The 25,977-nt window shown below is 48.3% G+C and overlaps 1 protein-coding gene across 1 annotated transcript in view; it reads left to right on the top strand.

Moving 5' to 3' along the window:
- Window positions 1-3,123: 3,123 nt before the first annotated feature.
- The window catches only part of memo1 (mediator of cell motility 1), a 39,623-nt gene continuing 16,769 nt past the window's right edge, over window positions 3,124-25,977 (top strand). Inside the window, exons 1-3 of the mRNA XM_041182976.1 lie at window positions 3,124-3,419; window positions 13,810-13,891; window positions 17,445-17,513. Coding sequence (XP_041038910.1) covers window positions 3,128-3,419; window positions 13,810-13,891; window positions 17,445-17,513 — 443 coding nt within the window. The 5' untranslated portion in view covers window positions 3,124-3,127. The remainder of the gene's footprint in view (window positions 3,420-13,809; window positions 13,892-17,444; window positions 17,514-25,977) is intronic.

Raw genomic sequence — 25,977 nt, 5'->3', positions numbered from 1 at the left:
TGATCCAACCTGACCAGACCTGCACTGTGCCGGGCAGGAAGATCTCTGACAGCCTCGCGCTGCTCAGGGATACGATTGCCTATGTACAGGACAGGGGTGTGGATACCTGCCTCATCAGCCTGGATCAGGAGAAGGCCTTTGACAGAATATCGCACACCTACATGGTGGATGTGCTCTCCAAAATGGGGTTTGGGGAGGGAATTCGCAATTGGATCCAACTGCTCTACACTAGCATCAGTAGTGCAGTCTCAATCAATTGGTGGGAATCAGATAGCTTTCCTATTAAATCTGGAGTCAGGCAGGGCTGCCCTCTCTCGCCTGTTCTTTTTGTGTGTTGCATAGAACCCTTTGCTGAGTCCATCAGGAAGGATCCGGGCATAAGAGGAGTGGCGATCCCAGGTAGTGGAGGCACTCAGATCAAAGTCTCCCTGTACATGGACGATGTCGCCATCTTCTGCTCTGATCCGCTGTCGGTGCACAGACTTATCCACATCTGCGACCAGTTCGAACTGGCCTCGGGAGCCAAGGTAAATCGTGGGAAGAGCGAGGCCATGTTCTTTGGGAACTGGGCTGACCGATCCTTTGTCCCCTTCACTGTCAGGGCTGATGGCCTGAAGGTCTGGGAATATGGTTCGGAGGGACCAGGGCATGTGTTAGAAATTGGAAGGAGCAAGTGTCTATGGTAAAAAGGAAACTGGACATGTGGGAGCGACGGTCCCTCTCCATTGCGGGTAAGAACCTGGTCATCAGGTGTGAGGCACTCTCGCTGTTGCTGTACGTGGCGCAGGTCTGGCCCATTCCACACTCCTGTGTGGTGGCGATCACCCGAGCCATCTTCAGCTTTATCTGGAGGTTGAAAATGGATCGTGTCCGCAGGGACATGATGTACAAGCCTCTAGATAAAGGGGGAAAAAACGTGCCCAACATCGCCCTCATACTGATGGCCACCTTTGTGTGCGGCTGCATCAAGCGGTGCGTAGACCCTCAGTATGCAAACACCAAGTGTCACTACATGCTGAGGTTCTACCTGTCCCAGGTGTTGCGAAGGATGGGTCTGGCCACGATGCCGCGGAACGCTCCAAGTAGTTGGACCGTGCCATACCACCTGTCCCTCATGGGAAAATTTATGCAGAGAAACACCTTCGACCACAAGTCCGTCAGGCAGTGATCGGCACGTAACATCTTAAAGGCCCTGAGGGAAAAGGAGAGGGTGGATCCTGTGGGATGGTTCCCTGAGCAGACTGACAAAGTAGTTTGGCAGAATGCCTCATCACCAGAACTTTCCAACAAACACCAAGATGTAGCTTGGCTGGTGGTGAGAAAGGCCCTCCCTGTAAGATCCTTCCTACACGCCAGGAGTCTCACCCCCTCTGCACGTTGCCCTCGAGGTGGCTGTGGTGGGGAAGAGACCGTTGTTCACCTCCTTGTAGATTGTGTCTTTGCAAAGAAGTTCTGGAGAGGGATGCAGTGGTTGCTGTCGAGGTTCATCCCGAGCAGTTCTGTGACAGAGGACTCTGTGCTCTACGGGCTGTTCCCAGGGACACACACCGAGACAAACATCAACCGCAGCTGGAGGATCATCAACTCGGTGAAAGACGCTCTTTGGTCTGTCTGAAACTTGTTGGTTTTCCAGCGCAAAGAGTTGTCCCCGACCGAGTGTAGTAGACTAGCACTTTCCAAGGTCCAGGACTACGTGCTGAGGGACACAGTTAAGCTTGGGGCAGCCACCGCAAAGGCGCAATGGCGAAGGGTCGCTGCCTAAGACCTTTCTGCCACAGTGCACTGGGGGGCTGTGAACTGTAAAGAGCCCCTCAGTCTGTACAGATTAAAATGTATGTCTGCCAATGATTGAAATATTCATTGTTTTTTCTGATACACCTTGTGTTTTCAGTTTGTAAAAGTTGAACCTTTGTATTTTTGTAATGGTGATTTAAAAAGTTTCGAAATGTTTTTGAAGATTTATGAATAAAGTATATTTTTGCAAAAAAAAGCAGATGAGTTTAAAAAAGATGTTTGATTTGAATTGAAGAATATAGGCACATAGGAAAAGGAGTAGGCCACTGGGCCCCTTGAGCCAGTTCCACCTTTTCCCCAAGAAACAAAGCACAATATGGTTATGGTCAAGAGTGAGGAATCAAAAACATGTGCGAGATTTAAAAATTGGATAAAAGCAAAATACTGCGGATGCTGGAAACCTGAAACAAAACAGAAAATGCTGGAAAAACTCAGCAGATCTGACAGCATCTGTGGAGAGAGAAACAGAGTTAATGTTTCGATTCCATATGACTCTTCTTCAGAGCTCTGGGGGAGGAAGGGTGACAGGAGCTCTGAAGAAGAGTCATACAGACTCGAAACATTAACTCTGTTTCTCTCTCCACAGATGCTGCCAGGCCTGCTGAGTTTTTCCAGCATTTTCTGATTAAAAAATTGGAAATTGTTGGAAACACTTATAAGGCCAGGCAGGCAGCATTGGTGATGTAAAGAGAAAGGTCATAGAGGCTGAACAACTCCATTGGGGTTATTTTAAAAAATTGGTTTGAAGAAAGTCACAATTTGAAACTTAATGAAAGAAGTAGTGGCTGCGGGTTAATGCTGTGGGTTAGGACTCAGGTGAGGAGGAACTTCTTCACTCAGAGGGTGGTAAGTCTTTGGCGCTTCTGGCAACAGGACCAGAGATAAGTTGAAAACAAAATACTGCGGATGCTGGAAAACTGAAACAAAAACAGAAAATGCTGGAAAAACTCAGTAGGTCTGATAGCATCTGTGGAAAGACAAACAATAGAGTTAACGTTCCGAATCCGTATGACCCGTCTCCAGGGATAAGGTGCAATCAGAAGTGGGAAAATTGGGGATGTGACAGGTTTGAAATTACCCAGAGTTTGTGTAGCGTTTGCTCAGGATGTGCCTTAAAGTTAAAGGGCTGGCGAAGAGGGCGGGGGTAACTGTGCGTCATGACATCACCACGCTGCCGCGGCACTGTGCGCGTGCGCCGGTCTCCCAGGTCCGGGGGCGGACTCGACGTCCTTGACGTCATGACGTCGCCCGGCACGGAGTCTTATGCACGCGCGTAGCTCACTGTTCAGCTGCGCGTCTTGGCGTCGCCCGACGCAACAGCGGCGCCGTGCGCATGCGCCGGGCTCCCATTTCCTTAGGGACCGGACGGCTCGGCTCCGCTTGGCGGCCGCTTTGTTCTCGCTGGCAGGGTCGAGCCGGCGGCTTGTGTGAGTCAGTGTCACCGCCCTCAGGTGCCGCTGGATCCCGGCTGCGGCCCTCTTGTTTTCCCCCCCTCCCCTTTCCCCAACCCCCATCCCCCCCACCCGCCTGCCGAAATCCCATCATAGGAGGCTCCAGCTCCAAGATGTCCAGCCGAGCCGTCTGCCGAGAGGCCAGTCACGCCGGGAGCTGGTACACGGCCTCAGGTAGGAGCCGGGCGGGGCAGCGGTTTGGTGTACGGGGGGGCGGACCCGGGAGGAAGGAAGTCTGGATGGGACCAGGCAGGGTGACAACACAGGGATATGGGTGGGATACTGGGGGGTGGGGGGGTGAAGGGTGACAGGACTGGGATATGGGTGGGATGCTGGGGCGGGGTATGAAGGGTGACAGGACTGGGATGGGGGTTTGGTGAGAGTGACAGAACTGGGATGGCAGGGGGGTGAGTGTGACAGGACTGGGATGGCAGGGGGGTGAGTGTGACAGGACTGCGATGGGGGGGTGAGTGTGACAGGACTGCGATGGGGGGGTGAGTGTGACAGGACTGCGATGGGGGGGTGAGTGTGACAGGACTGCGATGGGGGGGTGAGTGTGACAGGACTGCGATGGGGGGGTGAGTGTGACAGGACTGCGATGGGGGGGTGAGTGTGACAGGACTGCGATGGGGGGGTGAGTGTGACAGGACTGCGATGGGGGGGTGAGTGTGACAGGACTGCGATGGGGGGGTGAGTGTGACAGGACTGCGATGGGGGGGTGAGTGTGACAGGACTGCGATGGGGGGGTGAGTGTGACAGGACTGCGATGGGGGGGTGAGTGTGACAGGACTGCGATGGGGGGGTGAGTGTGACAGGACTGCGATGGGGGGGTGAGTGTGACAGGACTGCGATGGGGGGGTGAGTGTGACAGGACTGCGATGGGGGGGTGAGTGTGACAGGACTGCGATGGGGGGGTGAGTGTGACAGGACTGCGATGGGGGGGTGAGTGTGACAGGACTGCGATGGGGGGGTGAGTGTGACAGGACTGCGATGGGGGGGTGAGTGTGACAGGACTGCGATGGGGGGGTGAGTGTGACAGGACTGCGATGGGGGGGTGAGTGTGACAGGACTGCGATGGGGGGGTGAGTGTGACAGGACTGCGATGGGGGGGTGAGTGTGACAGGACTGCGATGGGGGGGTGAGTGTGACAGGACTGCGATGGGGGGGTGAGTGTGACAGGACTGCGATGGGGGGGTGAGTGTGACAGGACTGCGATGGGGGGGTGAGTGTGACAGGACTGCGATGGGGGGGTGAGTGTGACAGGACTGCGATGGGGGGGTGAGTGTGACAGGACTGCGATGGGGGGGTGAGTGTGACAGGACTGCGATGGGGGGGTGAGTGTGACAGGACTGCGATGGGGGGGTGAGTGTGACAGGACTGCGATGGGGGGGTGAGTGTGACAGGACTGCGATGGGGGGGTGAGTGTGACAGGACTGCGATGGGGGGGTGAGTGTGACAGGACTGCGATGGGGGGGTGAGTGTGACAGGACTGCGATGGGGGGGTGAGTGTGACAGGACTGCGATGGGGGGGTGAGTGTGACAGGACTGCGATGGGGGGGTGAGTGTGACAGGACTGCGATGGGGGGGTGAGTGTGACAGGACTGCGATGGGGGGGTGAGTGTGACAGGACTGCGATGGGGGGGTGAGTGTGACAGGACTGCGATGGGGGGGTGAGTGTGACAGGACTGGGATGGGGGGGAGTGGGAGTGTGACAGGACTGGGATGGGGGGGGTGTGAGTGTGACAGGACTGGGATGGGGGGGGTGTGAGAGTGTGACAGGACTGGGATGGGGTGGGGGGGTGGGAGTGTGACAGGACTGGGATGGGGTGGGGGGGTGGGAGTGTGACAGGACTGGGATGGGGTGGGGGGGTGGGAGTGTGACAGGACTGGGATGGGGGTGGGGGGGGTGGGAGTGTGACAGGACTGGGACGCGGTGGTGGGGGGGGGTGGGAGTGTGACAGGACTGGGGACGCAGGTGGTGGGGGGGTGGGAGAGTGACAGGACTGGGACGGCGCGTGGTGGGGGGGGTGGGAGTGACAGGACTGGGACGGGTGGGGGGGGCGGTGGTGGTGGGAGTGTGACAGGACTGGGACGGGGTGGGGGGGGTGGTTGGAGTGTGACAGGACTGGGACGGGGTGGGGGGGGCGGTGGTGGTGGGAGTGTGACAGGACTGGGACGGGGTGGGGGGGTCGGTGGTGGTGGGAGTGTGACAGGACTGGGACGGGGTGGGGGGGTCGGTGGTGGTGGGAGTGTGACAGGACTGGGACGGGGTTGGGGGGGTGGTTGGAGTGTGACAGGACTGGGACGGGGTGGGGGGGGCGGTGGTGGTGGGAGTGTGACAGGACTGGGACGGGGTGGGGGGGTCGGTGGTGGTGGGAGTGTGACAGGACTGGGACGGGGGAGTTGAGTGTGACAGGACTGGGAAGGGGGAGTTGAGTGTGACAGGATTGGGACGGAGGGGTTGAGTGTGACAGGACTGGGACGGGGGGCTTGAGTGTGACAGGACTGGGACGGGGGGCTTGAGTGTGACAGGACTGGGACGGGGGGGTGGGAGTGTGACAGGACTGGGACGGGGGGTGGTGGGAGTGTGACAGGACTGGGACGGGGGTGTGGGAGTGTGACAGGACTGGGACGGGGGTGTGGGAGTGTGACAGGACTGGGACGGGGTGGGGGGGTGGGAGTGTGACAGGACTGGGACGGGGTGGTGGCGGGGGGGGTGTGGGTGTGTGACAGGACTGGGACGGGGTGGGGGGGTGGGAGTGTGACAGGACTGGGACGGGGTGGTGGGGCGGGGGGTGGGAGTGTGACAGGACTGGGACGGGGTGGTGGGGGGGGTGGGAGTGTGACAGGACTGGGACGCGGTGGTGGGGGGGGTGGGAGTGTGACAGGACTGGGACGGGGTGGGGGGGGTGGGAGTGTGACAGGACTGGGACGCGGTGGTGGGGGGGTGGGAGTGTGACAGGACTGGGACGCGGTGGTGGGGGGGGTGGGAGTGTGACAGGACTGGGACGCGGTGGTGGGGGGGGTGGGAGTGTGACAGGACTGGGACGCGGTGGTGGGGGGGGTGGGAGTGTGACAGGACTGGGACGCGGTGGTGGGGGGGGTGGGAGTGTGACAGGACTGGGACGCGGTGGTGGGGGGGGGTGGGTGTGTGACAGGACTGGGACGGGGTGGGGGGGGGCGGTGGTGGTGGGAGTGTGACAGGACTGGGACGGGGGGGTTGAGTGTGACAGGACTGGGACGGGGGGGTTGAGTGTGACAGGACTGGGACGGGGGGGTTGAGTGTGACAGGACGGGGACGGGGGGCTTGAGTGTGACAGGACGGGGACGGGGGGCTTGAGTGTGACAGGACTGGGACGGGGGTGGGTGGGAGTGTGACAGGACTGGGACGGGGGGGGTGGGAGTGTGACAGGACTGGGACGGGGGGGTGAGGGGGGGGTGGGAGTGTGACAGGACTGGGACGGGGTGGTGGGGGGGTTGGTGGGAGTGTGACAGGACTGGGACGGGGTGGTGGGGGGGGTGGTGGGAGTGTGACAGGACTGGGACGGGGTGGTGGGGGGGTTGGTGGGAGTGTGACAGGACTGGGATGGGGTGGGGGGAGGGGTGGGAGTGTGACAGGACTGGGACGGGGCGGGGGGGGCGGTTGGAGTGTGACAGGACTGGGACGCGGTGGTGGGGGGGGTGGGAGTGTGACAGGACTGGGACGGGGGGGTGGGGGGGGTGGGAGTGTGACAGGACTGGGACGGGGTGGGGGGGGGGTGGGAGTGTGACAGGACTGGGACGGGGTGGTGGGGGGGGGGTGGGAGTGTGACAGGACTGGGACGGTCTGGTGGGGGGGGTGGGAGTGTGACAGGACTGGGACGGGGTGGAGGGAGTGTGACAGGACTGTGTTGGAGGTGGGTGGGAGTGTGACAGGACTGTGTTGGAGGGGGGTGGGAGTGTGACAGGACTGGGATGGGGGGCTGGGGGGGTGGGAGTGTGACAGGACTGGGGTGGGGTGGGTTGGGGGGGGTTGGTGGGAGTGTGACAGGACTGGGACGGGGTGGTGGGGGGGGTGGGAGTGTGACAGGACTGGGACGGGGTGGTGGGGGGGGTGGGAGTGTGACAGGACTGGGACGGGGTGGTGGGGGGGGGGGTGGGAGTGTGACAGGACTGGGACGGGCTGGTGGGGGGGGGTGGGAGTGTGACAGGACTGGGACGGGGTGGAGGGAGTGTGACAGGACTGTGTTGGAGGTGGGTGGGAGTGTGACAGGACTGTGTTGGAGGGGGGTGGGAGTGTGACAGGACTGGGATGGGGGGCTGGGGGGGTGGGAGTGTGACAGGACTGGGGTGGGGTGGGTTGGGGGGGGTTGGTGGGAGTGTGACAGGACTGGGATGGGGTGGTGGGGGGTGACAGGACTGGGATGGGGTGTGCGGGTGGGAATGTGACAGGACTGGGATGGGGTGGGGTGGGGGGGGGGTGGGAGTGTGACAGGACTGGGATGGGGTGGGGTGGGGGGGGGGGTGGGAGTGTGACAGGACTGGGATGGGGTGGGGTGGGGGGGGGGTGGGAGTGTGACAGGACTGGGATGGGGTGGGGGGAGGGGTGGGAGTGTGACAGGACTGGGATGGGGTGGGGGGAGGGGTGGAGTGTGACAGGACTGGGATGGGGTGGGGGGAGGGGTGGGAGTGTGACAGGACTGGGATGGGGTGGGGGGAGGGGTGGGAGTGTGACAGGACTGGGATGGGGTGGGGGGAGGGGTGGGAGTGTGACAGGACTGGGATGGGGTGGGGGGAGGGGTGGGAGTGTGACAGGACTGGGATGGGGTGGGGGGAGGGGTGGGAGTGTGACAGGACTGGGATGGGGTGGGGGGAGGGGTGGGAGTGTGACAGGACTGGGATGGGGTGGGGGGAGGGGTGGGAGTGTGACAGGACTGGGATGGGGTGGGGGGAGGGGTGGGAGTGTGACAGGACTGGGATGGGGTGGGGTGGGGACCGGTGGGAGTGTGACAGGACAGGACTGGGATGAGGTGGGGGGGTGGGATTGTGACAGGACAGGACTGGGTGGGTGGGAGTGTGACAGGACAGGACTGGGATGGGGTGGGGGGTGGCGTGGGAGTGTGACAGGACTGGGAAATGGGTGAGTTACTGGAGGGGGGGCAAAGGGTGACAGGACTGGGAAATGGGTGGGTTACTGGATTGGGGGGGGGCAAAGGGTGACAGGACTGGGAAATGGGTGGGTTACTGGATTGGGGGGGGCAAAGGGTGACAGGACTGGGAAATGGGTGGGTTACTGGAGGGGGGGGGCAAAGGGTGACAGGACTGGGAAATGGGTGGGTTACTGGAGGAGGGGTGGCATAGTTGGGGGGTGAAGGGTGACAGGACTGGGATGGGGGGTGGGAGTGTGATAGGACTGGGAAATAGGTGGGATACTGAGGAAGGGGGACAGGACTGGGATATGGGTGGGTTACTGAGGAAGGGGGGCATGATTAGGACATGGTGGGTTACTGGGGGAAAATGTGACAGGATTAGCTTACTGGTGGGGAAAGGTGACAAAATCGGGATATGGGATGTTCACTGAGGGGAAGGACGGTGACAGAATTGGGATATGGGTGGATTACTAGGAAGGGGTGAGGCTGGCAGGGTGAATTATTGGAATGACATGATAGATGTACCATATATCGGAAGAGGAGCGATAGGATTGTTGGATAGTGGATGGGGATCTGGCATTGAGCAACTGAAGCCCTGTGTCTCAACCTCTATAGCAGGGACCATGATAGCTGATGTTGAGTGCAGTATGTGATGTGATATTGACAGTGGTGACAGGGTCTGATCAGTGTAAATAGATTAGGGTGGATTGTAGAGTTGATTGGAGTTTAATGATGTGATGGAAAGGGAATATATGTGGAGGCACGAGCATGGAAAATGGCAGTTCTGAAGAATGAGGAGTGGTAAGGTACAAGGTAGATTGGGAGGGGGAACTGATGGGGATAAAGGGTAACAGGACATTGGGGAAGAGGCTTGGAGATTGGAGATGGTATTTGACATGGTTAATGGGTGGTGGTGACAGGAAGTTGTTGGAGAATTGATGAATGTCCTTATCATCCTGCACATGGGACAGTATTACTGAAAAGTGAGACATGTTGCTGAAGTTTTTCATCTTGCACTCTTGAGGACAAACAGAATTCCAAATTTCAAATGATCACAACAATTTATACTCTTGGAGAAAAGGGGGCTGATTGGTTGGCATGTCTGAGTGGAAGATGGAAAGCTTTGGTAATGTGTCTCTCTTCAGCAATATTCAAATTCTGTCCTAACAAGACATATTTTGCTGGAATCCAAGAAGAAATAGTGTTTACAAGTGTGAAGAGATCTGATGCAGACAATACCAGAACACTGTAGAACAGTCAGTTAGCATATTGGTCTTTCCCTCCTCCTAACCTAACACAAACAGATGGAATGATGGCCTTTTCCTTTAAGGGTCCAGAGTAAAATGAGGATCTTGCTGCCCAGTTTGTAGTGGGTGTGGCCAATGCAAGTCTGTTAACTTGGCAATAAACTTGCCCACAAGGGACCGTAATGGCAGCATGTGTGTGAAATGATGCGGGTGGGTTTGGGTTAGGGACAGAGTTACAAGTGGGTATTGATCATACCCATACCATACTTAAGCTTTTTTGCTTTGAGGGTGCTTGACATAGATGGCTGCATGCCTGAACGAAATAGGAGAACAAGAACACAAGAATTAGGAGTAGGAGCGTAGGCCATTTGTTAAGATCATGGCTGATCTGATTATGGTCTCAACTCTATTTTCCTGTCGGTCCCCTATAACCTTTGACTCCCTTGTCAATCTAACTTGGTCTTAAAAATAATCAATGATCCAGCCTCTCTGGGGAAGAGAATCCCACAGACTAACAACCTCCTGAGAGGAAAAAAAAGTCTCATCATCTCCATGTTAAATGGAAGCTCCCATGTTTTTAAACTATCCCCTAGTTCTAGTCTCTCCCATAAGGGGAAACCCTTACAGCATCCACCCTGCCAAGACCCTCAGGATATTGTATGTTTCAATAAGATCACCTCTCATTCTTCTAAACTCCAGTGGATGCAGGCATGGAGGGTGCAGCCTCCCTCACCTTAATGAAATGAATGAACGCAAACATGCAGTGGGTGGTGGGCTGGGCATGGAAGGGGAAACTGAAATGTGGAAATTGGGGTGGTTGTGGGGTTTGACCAGAGATGATCAGTGAAAGTTGGGGTGTAACCAAGGGGAGGGTTTGGGGGTTGTTGCTTAACTGGCTGTTGAATGATGGTCACTTTTCGGGCTTGAAAGAATTAAACATAAATTCAGCATTTTCCTCTTTTTGCTTGATGGATTGTTAAATGATTGCAGAATCAGTGACAGAAGAAAATTATTGGTGAGTATATTCTAAGCTGTTGAATTTCCACATGGAGTTCATATCATGGTTTCAGGGCCAGCCTGGTGTGCGGCTTTATTTCTGAACCTCATCGCTACGAACAGCTGATGTAACTCGATTCTCTTCAGTCTGTTTTTACTGAAGTCCTCAGTGCTGCATTGACAGGTTCATTGGAAATAGGAGCAGGAGGAAGTCATATGGGCCTTTGAATCTGCTGCTTCTTTTCCTGGTGAGGCTGTGGGTCAGTGGTAAATACACTTTCATTGGCAATATTCAACATGGAAAGTACAGCCAGATGTTACTCTGTGATGTGGTTCTACACAATATCTCTGTCTAGTAAAGAAGGCTGAATGTGGGCACTTAATCCTGCTGGCATGTCAGTAACGTGGGCAATACAAGCCCAAAGATGACTCTTGCAAAAAGTCAGGGCTGAATTCATTCCCATAATGAATGTTCGCTGCAGCTGAAAACCCTTGCCATTTCTTGCAGTTGCTAGTTTGGGGCTGCTTAGCAGGTTTGGTGCCCTGTTGATGTTTGTACTGCAGGGTGACTAAATGATTTTTTTCTTTTAACTCTGTTGGAAATTCTAAGAACTCACTGGAGTATGGATGGAGGGTTGAAACTCTTGTGATTCTTCACTCGGTTTTGGTCTGGTGGACTTGAAGTTGTTCTGCTGCTGTGGTTGGCTGTCAAAGCACCTCTGATCATCTCATCCTGTAACAGGAAGATGGCAGGTGTCTTTTTCAAGTTGCTCACTTCTGCCAACCAGCTGCTGTATGACTTTGCTACTCCCTGTTATTTTAAAGCATGGATTTCCAAACTGCAGCCCCTCTGAGGCCCTGAAGTCAGAGCCAAGGCAACGCAGTTCTATTTGTGCTTGTATTTCTGTAATGCCCTGTCTGAATTTAAATGGGCCAGGTGGTTTTGAAGGGGTTATCCTGTTGCCTTGCGATGGCTAAATGTGGAATCAGAACACCAGTTGCTGTTAACAACTTGAGATGTATGGGAGTTACTTGGCACTCCAGGTAAGCTTTACATGTTCGTGACCCCGCTGAGAGACTAATGATCCACACAATCTACTAAAACCCAAATTTTCACAGCCCTTTTTGAAGAATAAAAGAACAAGATTCTTTTGAGTCATAAAGTGACCGTATGACCCATTGAACAATACTAATCCGGAATTACATAAAACTGAGTTGCATGGTAACACTCGAACTGGATCTGCTGGTCATTCAGTGGTTCCCCTCTTGTGAAATAATTACTCACAAGAATTTTTTTTTTAAATGTGATTCAGCGTCATGCCAGTGCAATATTGTTTTCTTCCCCTAACAAACAGCCTCGACTTGGGACCTGACCGTTAGTCTGGCAGTTGAGTTGCCAGAACTCTTAGCCATGAAGGGAGGCAAATGAGAAAGAATCATGTAGAATATCTGAGGGCTTAATTAGAATTGAAAAGGTTAATCCTGAGCACTGTTATGAAATTAAAAATTTTGTGCCTGAGATCAATAGATGCTTGTGGATAAGGATATTAAGTATTACAGAACCACAGCTGTTGATCTATTTGAACAGCGGAACAAGCTCAAAGACTCAGTCCTCTTGTTCCAATGTTTCTAAGTTAAACGATGACTTAGAAGACAAGGGGTAAGAGGGCAAACTGCTAATGAGGGAATTCAGGTTTGGTCTCAAGAAGCATGTCTCAATGATCTGTAGCCAGAATTGTTTTCAAGGTGGAGGGTTGAGGCAAACCTGCAGATGATGCACTGTGACGGAAGTTGTTGTGGTGAACTGTAGGTTTCTTTAGGAGACATTAGGTGGACTGAATGGCCTCCTCACCTTTCATATGGTTTCTGAGGCTTGACAGTCCATAATGGCATTGTCATCTCTTTGACAATTGCACCCATATCTGCAGCCACATTGCCCCAATGTGGCTGCAGTGCTTTGGTGCCAGAGTTTACCAGCATCAGCTGCATTTTGTTTTGTTTCACCAGTTTGCACTCAATTTCTATTGTGATGTGAGAAATATAAAGTGATGTATTTAAAATGTGTCCTCAGGAAGAACAAGAAGGCATAAGGGTTTTTTTGAAGATTGGGATTATGCCAATTTAAACTTGTGTTAAAAGATATACATGTACAAAGTATGCATGATGTGTGATTCCCTGAATATTATAACATTTTGGCCTAGTCATTCTTCTTTAAACCTTGGGGAAATTTTAACTTTACAAAGGATCTGTTTTACTTAATATATGTTTAAACATGCCTATTCCACTTGAGCATTTTTAGATTTATTTGTACTGTTCAAGAACAGAGTTTCCTAATCCTATCGTGTCCTATTCTATTTGCCAGCTTAAAAGCAGAGATGATAATGAGCTTTTTTTTTTCCCTCGTAGATTCATTCTGTTTGTAGGGAAATCAGGTCAGGCTGTTAGTGTTAGAATTTACTTGGCACAGGATCTATGCTTAGACTTTTTTGGTCTTAAACATGTAGTGTTGGGGATTCCAACACCAATAATTTAACAGTATCGATGACTAATATAGTGCCTTTAACGTAAAAAGCATCCCAAGTTACTTCACAGGTGCCCATAATCCAAAACTCTGCTGTGAACATTCTAGTTCGGACCAAGTCCCATTTGCCCATCACCCCATATTCGTTGACCTACATTGGCCTCAATTTTAACATTCTTTTCCTTTTATTCAGACCTTTCCATGGCCATGCCCCTCCCTACTTCTTACAGTCTTACACCCTTCGAGATCTATGCACTCCTCCAATTCTAGCCTCATGTGCAAGCTGCTGTTGTAATCAGAGAAACATGAATGATGAGAGAGATTTGATGGGGTGACTAAAAAATTAGTCAGAGGTGTGTTTTAAGCAGTGTGATAAAGGAAGGGGGAGCAGTGGAGAGGTTTACGAGAGCATTCTGGAGTGTAGGACTTCTGAAGGCATGCTTGTTGAAGGTGGGGCACAGAATGGGGATGTACAAATGTTTGAGGAACAGGGTGTTCTTGGACTAGTAGAATCAGTTGGCGGGGGGAGGGGGGTCGGTGGTGGTTGAGCAAGAAGAGGTTGAAGAAGAAGCAAAGAATCAAAATAGGCCCCATTTGAAATGTGCAGCCAGAACTTGTGAACAAGATGAATTTTTAAGATCCACCAGGAATAATCTCTTGTTTCTTTCCAGGAGCTCAACTGAACGCACAATTAGAAAGCTGGCTTGCCCAAGCACAACCCACTGGGAGGCCAGCTAGAGCCATCATTGCACCGTAAGTATATCCATTAAACCTGTCAACAGTTTTAAAGTGACAGTCTTAACAGCAAGTTCACTCCCATGTCTATTCCTACCAAATATGCGGATCCTGTTTGCCTCAGCTGTGAGGAAAGAACCTTTATTTGTACAGTGCCTTTCCACAACCCAGATGTTCCAACGTGCTTCACCTCCACTCAGTGTGGGTAAATGTGCACCAAATCCCACAATTAGCAAACATTTTTGGGCTGGTGTTGGTTAAAGGAGGAGAGTTGACCAGGACACCAGGAAATCTTGGTTCTCTCAATTGTACCATTGTAACCTTTGCATCCATCTGAATAGGGTGATGAGATCTCGGTTTGACATCCCATTGAAAGGAGGCACCTTTGTTCAAACTGGTTACCGAGGTCATTGAATTATTAACTTTCATATAGTTATTTGGTAGTACAGAACTTGAGAGTATTGCTGAAAGAGACATGTCAAAGCTTTTCATCTTGCACTCATCAGGACACTTCGCAAGAATACCAGTATAAGGGGAAAACAACAATTTATACTGTATGTGAAGAGTGTGCTGATTGGTTGTCAAATGGACTCTGATTGGTAGAGGTGTTGCTATGGATAATGCACCAGTGATGGTAACTGACAGTTAACTGCTAAGCATTATTTGAAATTTAAACCAGACAGCTTGACCTTGATTGGTCAAGGCATTGTCCTGAGGAATGAGTCAGTGAATGGCTGTCACTTATTTTGTTTAGCTGAAACAGGTGCGCTGTGTATACATGTTCTTTCTGGTATTCTTGTAAAGTGTCTTGATGAGTGCAAGGTGAAAAGCTTCAGTTTGTCTCTCTATTTCAGCAATATTAACTTTCAATTTTGTTTGAGCAAAACTTGTTTTGTTAGTTGTGATGATGTCTTGGAGGAAGTGTTAGCCTTGGCTTAGTGGGAACTCTGTTGTCTCTTGATGCAGAAGGTGGTGGGTTCAAGACCCCCCTCCAGAAACTTTTGTGTGTAATCTAGGCAGATGCTCCAGTGCAGCATTAAGGGAGTGCTGCACTGTTGGAGATGACATCGTTTGGATGAGATGTTCAGCCAGAGGCCCGTCTTCCCCTCAAAGGATGTAAAAGATCCCGTGACACTGTTCAAAGAAGAGCAGGGAAAGCATCCAGTGTCCTGACCACCAACATCACTGTAGCAAATTATCTAGCGGTTAATCCCATCATTGCTATTTATGGGATTTTGCTGTATGCAAATTGATTTCCATTTATTAAGGCAATGAGTAAATTTCATAAAGTTTATGAAAGTAACAATGAAAGTACTTCATTGGATGTGAACTGCTTGGGAAAGTAATTATGTAAATACAAGTTTGTTTGATATGACTGAACCAGTTGTTTAACTGGCTGTTCCAATTCTCAGTTACCAGTCAAGTAAGCGCTTTGTGGCAAATAACCACCATTACCTATCGTTAGCTTGTATTTGAACACAAACCACTTGCATGAAAAGACAATGCAAGCATTCTCCAGTTGATTTCTTGGTTAATGTAAGAACATTTCTGAGCAGTTCAAGATATTAATAAGTGTTCACAGCTGTGGACCCACAAAAATATAACTGGTTCATTTATTATTATAATTTTGTCTTTGAAGAGTTTATATAAAGTGCTATAGCAAGGGCATGCTGGTGCCTGTAAACAGAAGATGCGAATTGCTTGCATTGCATTGTTATGGGTTGTGTACCTGGAAATGGTTACTGCACTACTTTCACACCTGAAGCAGAAGGTCATGCTAAGGGAGTGCTGCATTTTTTTGGAGAGTTCGTCTTTCAGGCGAGACTCACCTATCTGCTCACGAATGTATCAAAGATTCAGTGACACTAATTGGGGTAGATTAGGAGTTCCCCCAGAATCCTAGTCAACATTCCTCCCTCAACCAAAAGCACTGTGACCTCCACCACCTAGAAAGACAAGGGCAAGTACATTGGAACACCATCACTTCTAGGTTCCCCTGCAGGTATCACACCGTCCCTACTTGGACTGTTTCTTCATCATACTGAGCCAAACTCCTGGAACTGAGTGTACCACCACCACACAGGAACGCTCACCAGCACCTTCTCGAGGACAACTGGAAAAGGGCAGCTTCCAATTTCTGACCCCATGACCTGAAAGCCCATTCAGCCATGTCCTCTCATACATATTAATTTGCTAGTTTGTTGTGCTTGAATTTTCTGGAACAGAAAGATTTTAAAAGTTTGTTCATGGCATTGCCGTATTGGCAGATAAATCTTGCATCAGAGCACTTGAGATCTATTCATGTACAGCCCTTCTTATCTGTGCCTATTCTTGGCTGGCCTAATCCAGAACTAATCCCCCTGCCCTGTGGACTGCTCATTATGTGTTCTGCTCTGTCTGAAATATTTGTCAGGTTGTCCAGTAAAGGATGCAGTGGTTCCTGACTCAACCTCAGATCAGTCGATCATCCATCGCCTCTCTGTATAAAGACGTGTTTCTTCATCTTTCTCCTTCACTCTCTTGGTAACTTAATTAAATGGATGATACCTCATTATTGACACCCCACTCAGAAAGAATAGTCTTATGCTATTGGTGCTACCAAGATCAAATATATTTTCATCAGAATTGCCAACACTTAAACTGTGCAATATGGTTTTTGTAGTCTTAGATTTTGCATCATCCTCAACGTAGTGCCAAATGGTGACTTGATTGCTTCAAGATTTCCCTCCCCATTTTTAGGTACAGAATGTGCAGTTCCAGAATGATATTGGCTGGCATGTTACAAATTCTGAATTGAGCTGTACATGGTGTAATTCATCTCCTGATATGTTTGTTTTGTACAATATATTTTGTCACCTTAAGTGAACTGGTTGGCCTGAAAGGTGAATTGGACAAGCTGAGGCACAGGTGCATGCAGATAACGTGCATACAGTGAATAGTGCTGGTGCAAAGGTGTGGTATGGCCACGGGTGTAACAGCCATTAAAAATTATATAAAATAACCTGCCTATGTAAGAATAAGCATCTTACTGAGATGTTGCATGGATTAACCCAGGGAACTCCTATGCCTTGGGTGCATTTTTTTCACTGCCAAGTTCAAAGATAGCAAATTCTCCATTAGTATCTTAAGCTTTGAAAGCTGACTGCTAGAACATTCCCTGTCTGTGGGAATATTGAGAAAACACTAAAAAGCATTTTATGGCAATTTTTGGGGACTTTATGTTTGTATTTTTCTCCCACCTGTCCTCTCTGTCCCTGAAACAGTCTTGATCTGCTTCTGAGCCTACCTCAATTGCGGCTCTGTAATTGCTGCTGCAAGGTGCACAAGAACAACTCCCTGATGACATTCCTACTGATCCTTCTTCCCTCTGTGCCAGGAAGTGCTTGGTTTCCACTTGCTCATCTGAGTTGGAACCGTGCCCTGCAGAGGGCTGCTGGCTTAAAGCCATGTCCTACCATTCTGTGGTACAGGATCTTACACTGGCTGGAGACATTTTGATTAGATCTGTGTAAGATGGTGTGGAATTCCTGTGCTTATGCGAGCCTCTTCTGTTTTTTTTTCCCTTTTACAGTCATGCAGGATACACATACTGTGGATCTTGTGCTGCTCATGCTTATAAACAAGTGGATCCATCCATCACGTAAGTGAATTTTAAATGTTGGGGCTTCTCTGGTAAACACTATCTTAGGCAAGGTTAATTTTGAAGGAGAATTGGGTGGTGGGAATATTTAAATCAATGAAATCTTCCCACATATTAGATTTGTTAACAAATTTAAAGCCCAATGGATTAATGAGGCAGTGATAGCATGGATACCAAATTGGTTAAGAAACAGAAAGAGAGTAGTGGCGAACAATTGTTTTTCAAACTGCAGGAAAGTATACAGTGGTGTTCCCCAGGGCTTGTTATTAGGACCACATCTCTTGTTGATGTAAATTAGGGTCCTGGGCTTAGGTATACAGGGCATAATGCCAAAATTTACAAATGACATGAAAGTCAAATTGGGGAGCTGGTGGCATAGTGGTATTGTCACTGGACTAGTAATCCAGAGACCCAGGGTAATGTTCTGGGGACCTGGGTTTAAATCCCACCATGGCAGATAGTGGAATTTGAATTCAATAAAAAATCTGGAAGTAAAAGACTGATGATGACCACGAAACCATTATTGATTGTCATAAAAACCCATTTGGTTCACTGGTGCCCTTTAGGGAAGGAAATCTGTGCCCTTACCTGGTCTGGCCTACACTTGACTTCAGACCAACAGTGATGTGGTTGATTTTAAAATGCCCTCTGAACAAGGACAATTAGGGATGGGCAACAAATCCTGGCATAGCCAGCGACGTCCATGTCCCATGAACAAATAAACAAAAAATAAACCCTGAGGGATAGACTCCAAGAGACCATGAGCAGATTGGTGACATGGGAGGGTGAATGCCAGATTAACAAAGAGAAGTGTGGAGTGATGTACTTTGTAAGAAGAATGAGGAGAGCAGTATAAACTAAATGGTACAATTTTAGAGGATGCAGGAATAGAGATCTGGGGTATAGATACACAAATCTATGAAGAAGTTAGAACAAGTTGAAGCCCAGGATCTCTTGTTTCATGAATAAAGGCATAGAGAACAAAAGCAAGAACATTGTGTTAGTCCTTTATAAATTATTGGTTAGGCCCCAGCTGATGTGTCCAATTCTGGGCACCACATTGTAGGAAGTATGTCAAGGGAGGATGCAGAGGAAATTTACTAGGGTGGTACCTGGGATGAGGGACTCCAGTTATGCGGAGAGACAGGAGAAGCTGGGGTTGCTTTCTTTAAACCAGAGAAAGTTAAGGGGAGATTTGATGGGGGTGTTCAAAATCATGAAGGGTGTTGATAAAGTGAATAAGAAACTTTTTCAAGTGACAGATGGGTCAGTAACTAGAGGACACAGATTTAAGATCATGGGCAGAAAAACCAGTGGTGAAATGAGAGCTTTTTTTATGCAACAAGTTATGATCTGAAATGCACTGCTCGGAGGGAGGATGGAAGCAGATTTAACTGTAACTATGAAAAGGGAATTGGTTAAACGCTTGGAGAAAAAATTTCCGGGCTATGGGGAAAGAACAGAGGGTGAATTGTATAGCTCTTTCAAAAGAGCCGGCGCACACTTGATGGACCGGATGGCCTCCTAGTCTGCTGTGTCATTCCATGATCTATCCAAGATCATTATAAATGAGCATGGAAAGGCTTCAGAATTACTTTTGCGGACATTTCTGCCATTGTCTGCAAGAGGGGCTGAGACCAGAATGGAATGAAAGAAGAAAACTTGTGTAAAGGGAAACATGATGCTCAGAGAAGGAAGAAGGTATAAAGAACAAAAGATACTGATGAAATGATGTCAAAAGGGATTCACAAATTGTATGAAGTGTAAGTAGAAAAGGGTTTTACACGGACATGGGGGAAATAAAGTGGTTGCGGCCATTTAAGAATGGTTTTAGAGGATAAGATGCGATGGGATTGGCAAATTAACATTTTATCCATATCTTCACATTAGAGAAGGTCGGTACGGTATTAGAGCTACAGGGAACCTGAAGGTTAGTTCAAGAAAGGAAAAAGCAAAGTGTGGACAGAAATTTGCAATGGATAAAACATTGAGATTACAGCTCCAGGCCAAGAACCTTTCCACACAAAATAAATATTAATGGATGTATTGGAAAAGCTGACAAGCTGAGCATTTATTATTCATTCCTGTTTGCCCTACACAGATGGTGGTGAGCCTTTTGTTAGCGTCATGGTCATTTTTTTTAAACTAATTCCATCTTTTTATTTACAGATTTTTTTTTAAAAAAAGCCAGAATTCTGGTTCTCAAAATTGCTACAGTGGGATTTGAACTCCATTCTCTGGATTATTACTTGTCCAGTAACATAACCACTACCACAGACGTGCAGTCAATGTTGTTTTATGAAAGGTAGCAGTATACCTATCTAACCTAACGATAGAATCACTGAGTTGGCAGGTAGGGGTTTCTCTGGATATTCTGTACATCTCAGAAGGTGTTTGAAATGATTCCATACAGGAGATTAATTGCAAGGATTATAGGAAATGGGATTGGAGGCAAACTTGTTAGCATGGATAGGAATTTAGGTAGGTCGCAGAGATTTGAGATAAAAGGAAGCGATGGCTTGTGATGCTCTAGGGACCCAAACTTTTCTAATTATTAATTCATGGTGTATATGCAGGTTTGCAGATGCCACTGAGCTAGAAGGTGAATTGTGAAGAAAGGAGAAATACAAAGAAGGTCACGGTGAAATGTATGTGGATCAATGGCAGATGCAGAGTAGAGTAAAATGTGAGAATTTGGTGGTAAGCATGACGAATGGGAGCAAAGCTCAAGTTTGGAAGTACTACGGGTGAAGGAGAGAGAAGAACAGAGATTTAGAACCCAGGTACCTGAATTGTTAAAAGCTAGCTTGAGTGCAAAAAGTAATCTTAAATAGCTAACAGCATATTGAATTTGGTTTTAGCTATTAGTTCTAAGGCTATAGAATATGAAAACAAGGATTCAGTGGTGACACAGCAGGGCTCCTTAGCATTCTTTTTGGACTATAATATTTAGTTTTGGGTGTAGACTGTAGGGAGGAGATACTGGCCTTGGAGAATCAAGCTGTGATGCGTGAGGTGAGCAGACTGGGCTGTGATAACGTACTGAGTAAACTTGTGTTGCGCTCCCTGATGATAAATGTTGGGGGTGATCTGCTTTGGGTGTCTAAAACAATGATTGGCAGGATAGAGGCAGAATGACTTCCCTCTAGTGGGGGAATCCAGACCCAGGGGACAGAATTTTAGAACTGGAACATACTGGTTTAAAGCAAATTCACAAAATTGCCTTCACATCAAGGATTGTGAGAATGTGCAGTGCGTTGTCCCTGATGCCATTAAATGCAGAAACAATTGACATGCTTTGTAAGAGACAAGGAGGCTTTGACAGTAAGGATATTAAGCAATATCAAGAAAGAGCAGGGTATTAGGATTAAAAAGATGGAGCTGGAGTATCTGACAAAATGGAACAGGGCCAATAACTGGCTCAGACTTGCGCAAAAAGTTAAGTTTACTTGCAAGCCATGTACAGTGTTCTTTATACATCTGCACTTGTAGCAGAGCTAAGTAACTAATTTATATATTAGCAATAAACATTTATACAGCTGAAAATCTGTTGTTGCTGTCTCCTCTGTCTTTTTTTATTCCTTCATGGGATGTGGGTATCACTGATGAGGCCAGCATTTCTTGCCCATCCCTAATTGCCCATAAACTGAGTGGCTTGCCACACCACTCCAGAGGGCAGTTGAGTCAGCCACACTGCTGTGGGCCAGACGAGGTAAGGATGGCACATTTCCTTCCCTAAAGGACATAAGTGAACCAGATGGGTTTTTAGAACAATCGACAATGGTTTCATGGTTTCATTACTGAGACTAGTCTATTTGTCAATGCTTTCTTTCTCTCTTCTCCTGCCCATGCATCCTGTCTGGAAAAGTATTCATACCTTCCTCCGATATCAGTTATTCTGCTCTCTGACTCTTATTCATACGTGAGCCTTGATGTTGAATGCCAATAAGCTGTTCCACCATGGAAGCCTCTGCTGGATGCAATTCTGTGCCCATCTGATGGCTGCATGTACCTTCAAGTGTCACTGGGTGGTGACCAAAAACAGGACCCTGCTTGTCCTTGTTTTTTTCTTTCCTGCCCCCCTCCCTCTCTCCCTTTCAAGGAAAATTCAGGGCTGCTTCAGTCAACTATAGTGAGCTACAACTGCCATGGTTCAAATTAACTAACTCAGAACAGGCTGGGAGATTAACCTGTCTGACTCAATTACTCTAGATAAGACCAGTCCATTACTGATAGGATAAATCCCCTGCCTGTATCTAATTTACAGAGGAGAAAGGGATGTAGTTTTCAAGAGCAGTGGAGTCAAGGGTAGTTTTTATTTTATTTTGATTGGGGGATTGATGATGGCAGATTTAAAGGAGAGAGAGAGGCAATACCCGAATAGAGAGAACCTTTTACAATATTTGCTAAAATGGGGGCCAGGAGAAGAAGCTGGGTGATCAGTTTTGAGAATAGGGTGGAGGGAACAAAAGGACAAGATGAGCTTGGAGTTGGCATGAAAGAAGATCTGAGACAAAGGTGCAAGTTTGGGGTTAGAGTGGGGGGGGTTGGAGCATTAAAGGAAATTTGGCCAGCTTGGCTTATGGATGGGAGGGAGGCTGTTGATCAAATGGCCACTTGGTGGTGTAGAACTTGAGAGTTGCTGAAAAGAGAGACATCTTGCACTCATCAGGACAAATGGAAGAGTGCCAAATTTCAAATGGTCACAACAATTTATACCACAGGAGAAAAGGGTGATGATTGGTTGGCAAGTCAGCAAGTACCTTTTCTCCTGTAGTATATATTGTTGTGATTGTTTGAAATTTGGCATTTTTGTGTTTGTCCTGATGCGTGCAAGATGAAAAGCTATGGCAGCAAGTTTCTTTTCAGCAAAGATCAGATAGTCTCGATCTTAATGACCAGTCCTTGAGCTCTTTTTTTGGTGGAGGGGACAGGGGGTGTGGCAAGGGATTCAAGACGATGATTTGCAATAAAGAGAAGAGGCAGGGCGTTACCTTTGCATTCCATGGTGATCCTGGATTTGTGAGCATTTTTCGCAGTTAAGAGCAGGCCCTGAAAGTGCTTGAAGTGGTTTCCCGGCCAGATCTGGCAGTGGATGGCTAAATCAGTTGTGCACCATACCCTTGCAAGTCTCCGTCTCTTGGACTTAAGGGATTGAAGGTGTAACTGATAGGATGGGACTAGCAAGAGGATGGTTGCATGGCGAACATGGAAATACTGATTGATTAGATGAGCCCTTGTTTACTGATTGGATAAGCCCCCTGTCTATTGCTCAACTGGCCCCTATTTTAAACATAATACTGCAAAAATAGATTCTGCTTTAAATCAAAAATGTATTCTTATGGAACCAGTGTATTCTTAAAAATTAAAACAGTATACTGAACAAAATCAGAAACATAGGTTTCAGGGAAACATGGAATCTGAGATTAGTTTTGCTGCTCGTATCTAAGTAACTACAGTCGATCTCATGCCTCAGTGAAGAGCATGAAATGGTACAATGTCTGCAGTTTAATAGAAAAAACAATGACTACTTCCTTTTGCTAGATTGCTCCCAACAGGAGAATGCAAGTCAAAAGAACTGGAGAGGTACGCCCTGTTTTGCTTCAAAACGGAAAAAGCTTAGTGTAGGAGCCTCTGTAGTTCCAAATGCTCTTGAAGCATTACTGGAATTCTTACTGCAGCAACAAGCAAATATCACAATATTCATTTGTGAGTATTGCAAGTGCATTCCTTGGTTAGGTTTACTTAGACATTAGAATGAACTGTTCTGCTTGCGGTTTAATTTTCATCCATTGCACTAACCACCTCCGATGCACCATCTTCCCTCTTGAAGTTGGTAAAGTACTCCAGCAAACTAAACCTCACTGGCAGTTAATAAAAGACCCTCTGATAGCCGTGTGTAATGGGGGGGAAGTGTCCCCCTCATTTTCATTTGTCTGCAAGTGCATTGCTTTGTCTGCTTGATGACCCATGGAGGAGCCAGTCAGAGAATGAAACTGCGTTTATCAGTGGGGTATATCAAACTGTACATGTGACCTTTCTTTGTAAAGGGCATGGGTGGAGACCTACCAGTGGGTGGTGGGGTGGAAGGTTGGGATAGTCTGCCATAAGCGGATTAAATTTCAAAAGAAGGACTGGATGTTTTACTTGTCATTTGTTTTTCTTATGTTTCCATTTTCCCCCTCCCTCAATGCTTTCATCAATAAAAATCATTTGACCTGCGTTTTTTGTACTAATTGTATATGTCACAACCCCTGTACAGTCTGGATGTACAGGGTTTGATTGTTTGGACAGTTATTTTCACTGCAGCAGTCACCAATGTTGGAAGCGAGTGGATGGCAGTGCTGACTTAGAGTGTAGGCAGATTACACTGCAAATTGAAATTTTGGGCATTTGCAACAGCACAGATTCTGTCATTTGGCAAGCCCAAGTTGCCACATTTTTCCATCTGTGCAATGGCTCAGACCCTGCTAAAAGGTGTAAGGAGGAAAGGTACTCATTTTAATACAAATGGAGAATTAGCTTTCAAACTGGTTTCTGACTGCTGGATGCAACCTTTCCACAATCTCCACTTTAGATACTGGGTGCCAAAAGCCAGAATCCAAGTTGTGACCAGAACTGTCTTTGTCGTTTTAGCACGTTATTACAACATTGATGATTTAGCCAATAAATGGCATTTAGCCTTTCCAAGTTTAGGGTGACAGCTAGTTGGGGTCGAGGGGATGGAGGAAAAGACCATCTGAGTAGGGGGGCTTCATTTAGGTGGAAGGTGTCATCACCTCTCAGCCAAGCTCAATCAAGGTTATGATGTCAATGCAGCCATCCACAATAAGCTCATGGATGGCAAGGGCCTTGCTCACACCTGAACGGATATTCTTGAGGGAGATGTGGAGAAGGATGGTGATAACTGATCCACTGATGAGTCCACATGATCAGCACTGGGAATGGTGAATTGGAAAGTAAAGATATTGGTAGGATTATCCCCTAGCTGGGGTACAGGGCAGAAGGTCAACAGCAGAGTGGGATTGGGCAGTTTGGAGTTGCTGCTCATAAGAGCTTAAGTAGAAATAGGCTGTTCAGCCCTTCTAGCCTGCCCTGCCATCCCATAAGTTCTTGGCTGATCATCTATGTCAACTTCACATTTCTGCTGTACCCTCATATCCCTTGATTCCCTTAGTATCCAAAAATCTGTCAATCTTTGACTTGCATGTACTCTGACTGAGCATCCACAGACCTCGGGTAGAGAATTCCAAAGATTCTCAACCCCTTCGAGTGAAGAAATTTCCCCTCGTTTCAGTCCTAAATGGCCGACCCTTCATCCTGAGACTGTCTGTGCATTGTGACCCCTTGTTGTAGATTCTCCACCCAGAGTAATCAGCCTCCCAATGTCTATCCTGTCAAGCCCTTAAAAATTTTATACGTTTCAATGAGATGACCTCTCATTCTTCTAAACACCATAGGCCTAGCCTACTCTGTCACTAGGTCAAAAATCTGGAGCTTCTGTCCTAACAGCACTGGGTGTACCTACACCAGATGGATTGCAGCAGCTGAAGAAGGTGGCTCACCACCTCGAGGGCATTTAGGGATGGGCAACAAATGCTGCCTTTCCAGTGATGTTCACATCCCATGAAAGGATGTTTTAAAAAATCTCCATGCCATGAATAAGTGCAGCAAATTTTTGTTGCACTCCCTCTAGGCAAGTATATTTTTCCTTAGGAAATGAGACCAAAATTATGCACAGTGCTCCCAAGTGTGATCACACCAAGACACACATAATTGCAGTAATAATCTTTAGTCTTATGCTCTAATTCTTTTGTAATATACACTGACATTCCATTTGCTTTCATAATTGTGTGCTAGACCTGCATTAACTTTAGAATTTGTATACAAGGATACCCAGGCCCCTCTGAATACCAACATTCCCCAGTCTGTCACCATTTAAAAAATATTCTGCTTTCCTTTTTTTAACCAATGTGGATAACTTTACATTTCTCCACATTATATTTCATCTGCTACATCCTTGCCCACTCACTTAATCTTGTCTAAATCCATTTGCAACCTCTGTGTTCTCCTGACTGCTTACTTTTCTACCTAGCTTTGTATAGTCAGTAAAATTGGATACACTGCACTCGGCTCTCTTATCTAAGTCATTGATACAGATGGTAAATAGGTGAGCCCCAAGCACTGGTCCTTCCAATGGCCTACACTTGTTACAGCTTGCAAACTTGAGAATGACTCAATCGTTCCTAGTCTCTTTTCTACCCATGAGCCAATCTCAGTCCATGCTAATGTTGCCGCAATGCCAAGAGTTGCAATCCTGTAATCAGTAAGAGGCAGTGCCGAGTGCTTCGTTGAGCCACTTAGTGGCTGTGGACTTACTTTCTGTAGTCTTTCTCCAATTCTGTTGCCACATTGTATGTAAAAGATAGCTCGTATTCAACTAACTATGGACAACATCTTGGGC

Source organism: Carcharodon carcharias, chromosome 2 (assembly GCF_017639515.1).
Source record: "Carcharodon carcharias isolate sCarCar2 chromosome 2, sCarCar2.pri, whole genome shotgun sequence".
NCBI lineage: Eukaryota > Metazoa > Chordata > Chondrichthyes > Lamniformes > Lamnidae > Carcharodon > Carcharodon carcharias.
This window is presented reverse-complemented; position numbering and strand designations above follow the sequence as displayed.